The sequence below is a fragment of the Protomyctophum parallelum genome, assembly GCF_964188405.1.
Source record: "Protomyctophum parallelum genome assembly, chromosome: 6".
In the NCBI taxonomy this organism is placed as follows: domain Eukaryota; kingdom Metazoa; phylum Chordata; class Actinopteri; order Myctophiformes; family Myctophidae; genus Protomyctophum; species Protomyctophum parallelum.
This window is the reverse complement of record NC_139701.1, coordinates 31,729,749-31,741,878: the sequence shown is the minus strand read 5'-3', so window position 1 is coordinate 31,741,878 and position 12,130 is coordinate 31,729,749. Positions and strand designations below refer to the sequence as shown.

At 43.4% G+C, this 12,130-nt stretch overlaps 1 protein-coding gene across 2 annotated transcripts in view; it reads left to right on the top strand.

Annotated features, from left to right (window-relative positions):
• Positions 1-12,130, top strand: part of kifap3a (kinesin-associated protein 3a) — a 40,727-nt gene that overhangs the window by 7,937 nt on the left and 20,660 nt on the right. For both annotated transcript variants that reach the window (XM_083766417.1, XM_083766416.1), the window contains exons 3-10: positions 2,257-2,402; positions 3,316-3,374; positions 4,166-4,307; positions 5,373-5,472; positions 6,355-6,479; positions 6,713-6,811; positions 7,809-7,987; positions 10,628-10,790. In XM_083766417.1, coding sequence (XP_083622543.1) covers positions 2,257-2,402; positions 3,316-3,374; positions 4,166-4,307; positions 5,373-5,472; positions 6,355-6,479; positions 6,713-6,811; positions 7,809-7,987; positions 10,628-10,790 — 1,013 coding nt within the window. The remainder of the gene's footprint in view (positions 1-2,256; positions 2,403-3,315; positions 3,375-4,165; positions 4,308-5,372; positions 5,473-6,354; positions 6,480-6,712; positions 6,812-7,808; positions 7,988-10,627; positions 10,791-12,130) is intronic.

The following is a 12,130-nucleotide window of genomic DNA, read 5'->3' as shown; positions in this document are numbered from 1 at the left end:
GAGGCATTTGTGCTGGTTCTGGACAACTGGCTATCCAACAGACTCGACACCGGGCACAGCACTCCCTGTGGTGGTGTGGAACGTGTGTGTCAAATTTGAAGTCGGTGGGGCGAACTGTTTTCGAATTACGTGGATTACAGATGTACACACACACGTACAGAGACTTGGTGCATTTATAGATGTATTGTATTATAGCAATTATTATTTTACATTATTACACAGCTTGGTTGAATGCTTGATTCTGATTGGTCAATCGCTGAATTCAGCGGTGTGTTATTTCTAACAGACCGCTCTGCTCTATAACAGACCGCTGTCTAATCAAAGCCTCGGAGCACCTGCTGCACTACTTGATTTACTGCTGTATCCAACATGACAGCCATGAAAACACAAACACACACACAATGTCATTTACAGCTAAACATTGCTCTCGAGAAATAGACGATGCAGTACCCGAATCAAAGCAACTGGGCAGACAAACGGCCAGCGCAACACTTATGGAATACTTTCATTACTGTAAGCAAGGAAATGCCTTGTTTTGTTGTGGGTCAATTCATTAATTTATGTATTAAGCAGCCGTGTAATAAGCGGGATAATGCATGGCTAGGTGGTCGTTGTTTATATATATAAATCACCTTCGCTTATTAACCACCTCCGCTTCACGTCAGTGTTTAATCACCCTGCCGGTGATTTATATTGATCAACAATGACCACCTAGCCATGCATTATCCCTTACGTATTAGGGCCGATTCATACTCCTATTTTACCGCTGTTTCGGCGCTGTAGTGCCGAAATGATTTCAGCTCGTCAGAAATTTTCAGTAGCACCGAAGAGCCGACTTTAGGACGGTACCCGCCCCCCCGAACCTCAAATGACGTCAAATTGTAGGCTCTACAGAGCCGAACCGACTTTTATTCGGCTCTAAAATAGGAGTATGAATCGGCCCTTATACACTGTTGACTTTTAGTTTTCAAATGTATATTAATGTAAAAAAATAAAATGGCAACTTACTTACACCATACAAAAGACATTATCAAACCAAATGATTTATGCGCATGCATAAAGTGAATGGCAAATCGAGTGGCAAAGTGAGTTTAACGTCATATTAACATCATTCAATGCAATCAGAAAGGACTTTTCTGTTTGGATGTATGGGCTGTCAAGGCCAGAAAGTAGTTTTTGTCTCCACCAGGCCGAAGGCATGGGAGAGAGTATGTTTTGCACTCCGTCCGTCCGTCTGTGTGTGTGTCTGTGTCCGTGTGTCCGTCCGTCCGTTACCTGCTAATCTCTGGCACCGTTAATCTGGTCGATGACAAACTTTGCACACACACTCCCTGGATGCCAACACAAACCTCTGCCCCAATTTTTCCACAATGGCCTGTTATAGCGCCACCATGAGGCCGATTTAGACAAAACGCATTTCTTACTTACTCGTACACATTTTATCCATACATCACGCAATTCGGTATACACTATCTCCATAGACATGGGATCAACACGGCTCTGCACCATTTCCCATATTCACAATGTGCAATTTCCGTGAAATTATACACATACATTTCCACTAGGCCGGATGACATGCCACAATATTTTTTCCAAATCAGCCTTACGGTGGCGCTATAACGGCAATTCCTGTTTTTACCTATAACTGCATTGAAATGTATACAACTTTGTATCCTCCTCTATCCCCACTCCCTAGAGGCCATGGTAAAAAGAAATCCCTGCATTTTCCACATCTCCCAGTTATAGCACCACCATGAGGCCGATTTCTGCAAAACACATTTGTTTATATTATTGCACAGATTTCATCCAAATCTCACGCAAATCGGTACACATAATCTCTGTAGTCATGTGATCACGACGAGTCTGTTGGATTTCTCAGATTCTACACTGATTGGCTAAGATTGCCTTCCAAAGTTTTCAGGAGTGGCCCGTTTCGTACAAAATGCTGCAAATGAATTCTATCCTCAGAGATGCTATTAGTGATCTGGATCTGCATTTCCTAAACTAAATGGAAAACATCACACACACTCCTATCCTCCTGGTGGAGACCTGTGCCCAGAAGGGCACTTTTTCTAGTTTGCCACTCAGTAGGCGTTCATGCATAACTTCCGGGTATGATGAATGATGATGTCACGCGCATAGGCTATTGTTGGTTCTGGTTCATCTGTACAGCATGGATGATGATGATGATGATGATATGTTGCCTTGTACAAAGATGTTTATTATTGTTCATTTGTTTCTGCACACTGTTCTCAGCATTCGGCTGAAAAGCTTACATGCCAGCACGGATGTAGCCTCACTGGCCCGGAAGGTGGTGGAGGAATGTAGGCTCATCCACCCATCTAAACTCCCTGAGGTGGAGCAGCTTCTGTTCTACCTGCAGAACCGCAAACACACACATGGTAATGTTTATAACGCTTAAAATACTACTGATGCACTTCAGTATTATACACTTTGACAGAAAACATTGCCGTTATGACATTCAATGAAAATAGCAGATCCACAAGTTCACACCGCTTTGCAACGCAACACATGTGAGCTTGTAGGTCAGCTACTGTCAGCAACGACTGTGTAGAGGTCAAAATATTGTATAGAGTAGACCATAGAGTTATAAAGGATAGAGAGCGGACCTGGAGCGACAGCCCCGCCACCCACTATTCATTTCAATGGATGTTGCTCATGAAGTCTTCCGGGTAGTACCCCTCGAGCATCGATATGATTGGTTGGCTCCTATGAGAGAACCTCTCGCACTGCTCTTGTGGTACCTCTATGTCATGTCACCTCACGCTTTCACAAAGCAAATACGCAGCGGTGCGCTCTTTTCCTCGTGCATGAATTTCGCCCAGCTTCAACGTTGGCCAGCCGTTCTGGGGGCTTGGTAAATGGTAAATGGTAAATGGTGCATTTATATAGCGCCTTTATCCAAGGTGCTTTACATAGATTGTGCATTACATTCACCCATTCATACACCGATTGCGGCGGAAGCCATGCAAGGTACCAACCAGCACATCGGGAGCAATTTGGGGTTCAGTGTCTTGCCCAAGGACACTTCGACATGTAGACAGGAGGAGCCGGGATTCGAACCGCCGACCCATGGATCATTGGACGACCTGCTCTACCTCCTGAGCCACAGTCGCGGGTACTATAGACCCCTGGGAGACTTTAGTCAACAAACTATATACTGTAGCGTTTAATTGGTTAATGCACTCCTCGCATAAATACAGGTTCTGACTGATTGGACTGTTTGTTGAAAATTAATTGCTACAGAGATAGTATTGTTAACTTTAATGGCTTTTAAATGTGTGCTTTTCACAGACAAACAAGAGAAGCAACATATCTCATCTAGAGACCTCACAACATATGCAGGAATGGAGGTAGGTACTAGAGCAAGATCAAATCAATGGATGTGTGTGTGCTTCATATACAGTAACAGTACATGTGTACACATTATGACTGCTTACAGTACAGTGCAGTACTGTACGTACATAGGGCTGGGCAATATATAAATATTATATTGTGATATCATGAGACTACTGCTTACAGTACAGTGCAGTACTGTACATAGGGCTGGGCAATATATAAATATCATATTGTGATATCATGAGACTACTGTAGATATTATCAGGGATTTTGGATATCATAATATCATGATGTGGCATTAGGGCTTTAAGCAACTAGTCGACTATTCAACTAGTCAACCTTGTTGGTACTAGTTGACTAGTAGGCCTCAAGATTAGCTAGATTATAGTTATACAGTACACAGTTTTTAAATGTATAACTATTCATTTTTTCAATACCGGTAATTTTTTCAATAGTTTTTCAACAACTTTTATTTAAAAAAAATTACATAATAGGTAGGCTAGTTAAACAACTAGTCGACTAGTAAACTAGGCAACTAGTCAACTAGTAAGAATCACTAGAAGTGAAAGCGCTATATGGCATGCTTGTAGATACCGGCATGTATATAAGCTACTTGCGCTGTTAAAAATAAAGAAAATATATTGACAATGCTGTAAGCAGACACACCATGTACAAATGTCCTCAAAACGATATTATCGTCACAATATTGATATAGAGGTCAAACGATATTTTATCCCTGAAATGTATTCCTCACCCCGAGTTGTTGTTTACAAATGTTTTACAAATATATGGTGTCCTCCTCTAGCTGGATGAGGAGGCCAATATCTGCAACATAGACGACTACGTGGAACTGCTCTATGAAGACATCCCAGAGAAGATCAGAGGAGCCACCCTTATACTCCATTTGGCTCGCACCTCTGATAACCTGGAGGAACTCATGCAGAATGGTACCTTCCTCTGCTTTACTCAGGATTACTCAGCTTCTTTGTTATAAAGCTTAACCACATGAACCCTATTCTGGCCATAAAAGGCATGCCCCAGAATAAAGCATGAATAGGCAAACATTCGTTGAAAACAGCAGATCTACTTAAGCTCACAACGTGTCAGGTTGCGAATCTTGCGATTGGCTAATTTTGGCAAAGAGACTTGCTGTAGTGTAGACTAGAGAGAACAAAGGAGGGGACCAAGTATGACCTTGCCGTGGTGGAGAGGTTTAGTGATTCAGTGAGTGACCCCAGCTGGGGTCTATGCTGGTGGAGCTTGATCCTGACAGGTTGAATCTCACAGGAGAGAGTCCAAACTAACAGCAAGTTATTGCTGTTCAGTTTACCTAAAATCCCTATATTACTGCTGACAGGTCAAAAGCCATAGCCATACCCATGCAGTCCTACTTCAGTATATTTGAAGAAAACTTGACACGGCTGATCTTGTAGAGTGGATTTAATTTTCCTTTTTTGTTGTTTTTCATTTTATGGAACTAGGTAATTATCTCTGTCTTCTCTCTGAGCGCTGTCACTTGAGTTCATCCTCTCTTTCTCTAAGCACCCCATCCTGTGCACAAGAACCCTCTGCCTAGCCCAAAGTCCTATTCCCTTCCGTGACAACGGCGCTGTTTTCTCTCACAACAGCACAGAGTCGTCATCCATCGCGGCCGTCGTGCGATGGCGCGGCTTCATTTGTAACTGTCACAACGCATCGTCTGTACACTTTGTCTGTCGCGGAGGATCAGGTGGTCGGATCTTGATAAGAGGCGAGCGTTCATGTGAACCGCAGGACCCCGGGTCAGCCTGGAAATGCGAGAGGATCCCTGGGACGCACGTCTTTACGTTGAGCATCACCCATAGCTCACAGGCCCCAGGGAGCCTCCGACCTCATTGCATTCCCCCATGCTCCTATAGATTAGGCTCCACTGCATCCTCTCTTCCCCTACACAGCCTTTTTGTACATCCTGTGTACTGTATGTTCCTCTCCCTCTAACCTGCTCTCCTCTGCCTGTCTTTGTGTCTGGTCAGAGACGGCCCTGGGAGCCCTCGCCAGGGTGTTGAGGGAGGACTGGAAGCAGAGCGTTGACCTGGCAACCACCATCATCTATGTCTTCTTCTGCTTTTCCAGGTATTTTGGACTTGGTCCAATTCTCATCCATATTTTTCTTTAGCCCTTCCAGAGTGTTGTTACAGATTATGATACTGATATATTTTTACTTCCATTTTCAAATACAGCAAATTCTAGAGTGTTAATTTCCGGAGTTAACCATTAAACCCCTACAGTATACAGTATACTTCATTAACTGGAGGCCCCCGGAGCTCTATACTACGCCAAATGACTTGTCAAATATAGCCAATCTATAAGCTCACAATAAGTGAGCTTGAAGGTTTGCTATTTTTGCAAAGATGGATTGAAAAGCGAGGTGAGAGCAAAAGAGTGACAGCATTGTGTGCAAAAATCAAATCCTGTGCAATCAATCAGAGTCCTTTAAAAGCGGGTCATCAAGCCCTGGTGGTGATTCTATTGCAGCAACACTGCTGACCCCGGAGACAGCGGCTCTTCTCCACGTTTCAGCTCTCACTCTTCTGGACAGTAGTCGTGCAACTTTGACAGCCCGCTCGGTATTGAAACCTCACGTCCCGACAGGCAGTTCGGAAACCCTAAAATTACCACCCGATAGAATAATACATAAACGTCTTGTCAGGGACGATTTAGGCTGCAGGAGGATGTGTGCAGGTCTGAAAGGTGATAGTCATTCTTGGCTCGTCTCCAACTCAATGTTATGCTATTTGGATTGTGAAACGACCCAAGTTGGTCTGATTATAAGTTGGACCAGGACATATACTGCTAGCATGGTGATGACTGAATATGTTTTGAGTTTGACAGTTTACTTTGTGAACTATTTCTGGGGTGACCGAGAGGGTCGTTTCAGTCAGAGTTCCCACCCGGGATCCCAAATTTGATTTCGAGGTATTTTTCTTCTCCCCTCGCCTCATCTCCCCGCTCCAGCTTCTCCCAGTTCCATGGCCTGGTCACCCACTACAAGATTGGGGCCCTGTGTATGAATATCATAGAACATGAGCTGAAGAGGTATGACCTCTGGCAAGAGGAACTGCAGAAGAAGAAGAAGGCTTATATCCTTTAACGAGAGTCAAAGTTGAATAACATCACGTTTAGGAATCCCTGCACTTCTTGTCACCTTTGGTGAAAGGAAATATAATGTCTAACTTGTTGTGGTGGTTTTGTGTGTGTGATATCAAAGAAAGAAAAGGGCCACAGTCAACACTTCAGTTTAGAGCTGTTTTATCGTCTTATAGTACTGGACAAAGTCATCTTTCGAGTTGTCAGGTTCCTTGACTGATTTTACGTGATGAAGACCCAGAGAACCAGAATCTGAAGAAGGACCAGGAAAAAGCTTTCAAAAAATACCAGAGCCTCCTGATCAAGCAAGAGCAGCTTCTCCGAGGTACTGTACCTACCTAGTGTATACTGTAAGAGCTGTACTGTACCTATACTGTAGAAGTATAGGCACAATGATTTCTTTAGCAAAAAGCAATGCAGATGTATGCCACCTAACCCTCAGTATTAGAACTATAGTAGTATAGCAGCTTACTGTTCAAGTTTGCTGTTGCTAGTTGCTTCTTTCAGGCCCACACCCTGACACGCGTCTATCTATACATAATTTAACGAACAGTTTGGTAAATTCAATATTGAGCAAAAGTACCCTTTTCACAAATCAATGAACAAATCAACAAAATCATCTCATTCTCTAGCCCTCTGGTGCTTCCTCTTTATACATACCAGATATGTTTTCAACATAAATTGGAAAAGAGTTGGATCAGTAGAGGGAAAATATGGAACTTTCCACCCCATCATAAATCCAGTCAATCGAATATTTACCATAAGAAAGAAATAAACTATTACAGCCAGTCTGTAGTGCTGAATCATTCAACTAGAAATGAAAAACAAGGTGGTGAAGGTGGTGATATCCATATTGTATGTATCACTTATTGGGCCTTTAATCTGAATAAAGACAAACAAAACATGGAGGTACATACATTGTTCAATTGTTATCAACCCATTTTGGGCGGGAACCCCTTTTGGTGTTAGCATTATGTTATGCTTTAGCTATTGAAAAATAGCAGATCTACAAGCTCATTACGTGCCACCGAGTGGCGCGCTACGAGCTTGTAGGTCTGCTATTTTTGAAAAATCGAAGAACGACTGACATAGAAACATAGCTTTTTCAGAAAACTGTCAGGATGTAGAAGACGTTTTTAGAATCTGATCTCAGGTCAGAACGGGTCAAATTACATTTTAGAGAAATATAATAACAGGGAAGCATAATATTAAATACACACTTATTACATAATTTTTTTGATAAAATCTTAAAGTCATAATACCAGCAGTGCAGTATACCGCACGGCCCTATTAGGACACGTGTTTCCTGTGTGAACATGCAGTGTCTCTGTTCCTGCTGCTGAACCTGGCTGAGGACACCCGCACGGAGCTGAAGATGAGGAATAAGAACATTGTCCACATGCTGGTGAAGACCCTGGACCGGGAGGACCAGGAACTGTTGGTGCTGGTGGTCTCTTTCCTCAAGAAGCTGTCCATCTTCCTGGAGAACAAGAATGACATGGTGAGAGTGAGAGGGATGGATGGATGGATGGAAGGAGGGAAGGTAGACCTTTTATTAATCCTGCAGAGGAAATCCAGCTTCGGCTTCACCCAGTTCAGGGCTGCTCAGGTGGTCATGATCATCAGCTTAGCGGGGTGTGTCTGGGGGCCAACTGGAGACATTCTGATTACCGACAGACGGCATCTCTACTCACTAAGACTAAGCTATAGCCTCCCTAACAAACAAGGAAGGAGTGAGGGATGGAACATAGGAAATTCATTAAAGGAAGGATTGAGGGCAGGACAGGAAGATTGAGGGCCAAACTATCATATGGTATACTGTATACTGCATATAAATTGTGTGAATTTATTTCAAGCCAGAAAACTGGCTCAGCTGCTATGCACGGTATTCACATTCTTATAAGCAAGGATAACATTATTTTCCTAGTTTTCTCTAAGTCAAAAGTTTTAAGAAGCAAACACATTTTCTAATACACTCTCTGCTAATTTTTTATTGGAATGGCCATTGCTTTGAGCAGGGCACCAGCTGAAGCCACACTTATCAAATTTCAATTAAAAAACAAATGCCTGGAGGCTCTGTTGTTAGCTGCGTATCCCACTGTGCTCTTACAGGAACCTTACCGCTCAAAACTTTCCCTTAATCCACACCCACCTGGATCCAATCTCAGCCGGTTTGTGGGCCTTTATCAAAGCCAGACCCGGTTAGGACCCAGTTTTATCTCCTTAGTGTATCTTTGACTCAGATTAAAGAAGCCTTTAGGGCTTTAGACCCACTCAGGCATGTGTCCAGCAGAAAGAGAGAAGAAAAAGTGGTATCAATACTTTTACTCGTCGGGTATATCGGTTTACACCAGGGAAAATGGTTTCCTTTTTAGCCTGTAAATGTTTAATTGATTACCAAAAAAAGCTATTACATAGCGATCTGTCATCGCTTTTATTTAGACAGTAAACATGTTGTGGCCACACCCCACCCACAAACACACACAACCATGCAGATAACAGTTTTAAGATAGTCCGATAAGGCCTTTTTTTCTCTACCCCTGTCACTAATGGAATGGGAATGTCAATGATAATTGACACGGGCTGTAGTTGATTATACAGCACGAGGCCTGGGTTTGTAATGATGTGACTGGAGCTGGTTTTGCACACAGTAGCAGTTAGTTTTTTTTTTTTTTTTTTTTATTTTAACTGGGAGCAGGTTGTGTCCCCATTATATCTGGCTGTGGCTGAGCAGAGACCACAGGAGAGGGAAACAGACATGTTAACAAGCAACGCTGGACTGGCACTGCCTGTCACACTCAACAGACTGACAGACAGACGGTCACAAACACATGGACTCAATGACAGCATGTGGATGTACTGTAGCCTAAACACTTCCAAGCCATTCACACTCTCACATATTAATGACAGCATCTCCAGTCTGCCGGAGATTGCCAGTCTTGTGTGTATGTGGTTTTGGGGTTTTCTTTGGTGTCATCAGCTCAACACCTCCACCTACCTGTAAGTCATGTGCATCAACGCCGAGATGGGCGCCTTACTTCAAATCAGGACATCACAAATGCCAATGCACTTTCACTACATTTTGCCACAGTTAAACGCAAAATTAGAAAGACGGGATACAAATCTCACCTCTTAGCTACATTCATATTTTAGTAATTTTGAACCTTAGGTTTAAGAATGATTGTTCCCTCCTTTCAACAACTGCTGGCATCTGCTTATTAATGTGCATTGCATGGTAGACCAATGCCCAGTTCGAGCTGATGGGGGGGTCCTAATTCAGGCAGAGGGATGTGCCTAAAAATACTGTGTTTGAACAACGCAGACGTGATGAACTCAGATTTTGTTTCCCCCTAATCTAATTATATTACATACTTGCGTTGCATTCCTACATGAAATGATGGACAAAATATCCAGTGGTGCAATACCATTCTCCCTCCATTGTGACCATTTGTTTTGGCTGTAAGCTTGTGTTGTTGCCAATGCCAGAGCACATATTTTTGTTATTGAAACAATGATTCATAATGGTTATAATTTCAAGGGAGAGGCGATGGGGTAAAGCTCTGCATGCTACTGTATGATTTTACATACAGTAGCATACAAAAATAAACTACTGTCAACTTCCATTTTCAGCCAGTCAAAGTAAATTGGCTAGTAGATTACTAAATGACAGAGTACGAAACGTTCGTGGCGGTGGTTCTCAAAGTGGGGTTTGGTGACCCCCAGGGGTCCTTGGGGGGGTACCAGGGGGTCCCCACTCCCCATGGGGGGGTACCAGGGGGTCCCCACTCCCCAGCTAAATTTGTTATACAGCTTCACAATCATTTTAACCACTTTATCATTTGTACTTTCTTTGGCTATTTAAAAATAGCAGGTCTCAGCAAGCTTGTACTGCATATCTGCTATTTTTTAAATGTTTTGAAAATAATTAGAACACTTTTGAATGTTAACAAGTCTCCTGGGGGTCCTTGGCAGAAAACATTTGCAGATGGGGTGTCCGCAGCCAAATTTGGGGGTTCTTGGCACAAAAACATAAAATTAAAAAAATGGAGAATCACTGGTTCATGGGCTAAGATTATACTGTCCTAAATACATGTCAATGGAACACAGAATGTATGTTGACTGAATGGAACTGTGTGTCCAGGCTGAAATGCTTGCAGTGGAGAAGCTGACCAGGCTGGTTCCCTGTGACGACGAGGAGCTCCTGACCACCACCTTACGTCTCCTGCTCAATCTGTCTTTTGACACTGGGCTTCGTGGCCAGATGGTCCAGGCGGGACTCATCCCCAAGCTCTCCTCACTGCTGGGTAAGCACTTTTTCTCTGCATGTTGTGCAATTTCTTGTGTTATGGCCCGGCTACAGCTAAAAGGGAATCAGGAGATAGTTTAACTAAAAATGAGTGATTTCATTGAGAAAAAAAAAGTGTCAATGCAAACACGAGTGAAACAAGTAAATGCTGTCTGTGTAGGCCATGCCCCAGCAATGTGGCCCAGATAGAATGATGAGCAAGAACTGTGGAATTTGGAGGTCAGGTTTAGGGTTTGGAGTTATGCCTGATTTGTAAATTACTCAGTTGCGCGCGCCACTAAAAATAGCTGATCTACAACGTCACAAAATGGCCATTTCTGGTCCACTACACCGGCTCGCAACTAAGTATAGTTCAAGCAGGCATTTACAATATTGCCACCTTAAAATGTTGAGGTCTTCAGTAGTAGTAGAAATGTGTATGTCTAAAGGTGTGTGCACTGTGCAGGTGCAGGGCTTTTAACAAAAGTGCCCAGACCACAAGCGGACTGTGGTGACCATTAGAGAAATGACTTCCTGAAAGGAGATCCAGACCAGAACGGTGGGTTGGCTCATCCAGAGGGGTCATGTGGCCTCATGGTCAAGACCATCTCTGATGGGCTTTTTGAAGCCTCTCCAGGGGAGGCTCGGGTAACTGCGCATAATTAATATAATATATTTGTTAGAATAACATGCCGGAGCCCCAGCACAAATGTTGTTTTTGTAGGAGCGGGCCGGAGAGGTGGAGGGGGTCTTCAGAGATTTAGGGTGTTTTTTTTTTTTTCAGGGGATACTTTCAGGAAGTGAGGCACACACACACAATATAAATTAACGCTGAAATATCACACCCCCTCATAGCTTTGACGTTTTAGAGGTTGTGTGTTTGTGTGTGTGTGTGTGTGTGTGTGTGTGTGTGTGTGTGCGTAATTCTCTCTGCATGTGAACAGATGTGTCATTAATCAATGCTTCGACTGTGGACTATACTCCCTCCCAACTTGGACCCTCTGATCCAAGGATTCCCATCTTATCTCCAGAGAGAGAGGGAGGGAGAGGGATCTGATCAGCTGGTGTGCGGAGACGGGCTGCCACTCTGGCCACAGCCCACTCCGAGGGTCACGACCCCCACTGATAAGATGAAAGGGAGAGGGAGCCGCTACTTGTCAACGTCACCTTCCTCATAATCCCACCACCTGAACGGCTTCGAAACCTTTTCACTTAACACTGTGAAAGTTTCAATGTTAATTTAACCATCTAAGCCCTATACTTCGGTGTACGACAAATAGCGGGGGGGGGGGGGGGGGGGGGGAATGATCTATCTACAAGCTCACGACAAGGTTTGAGCTTGTACATCTGCCATTTTCA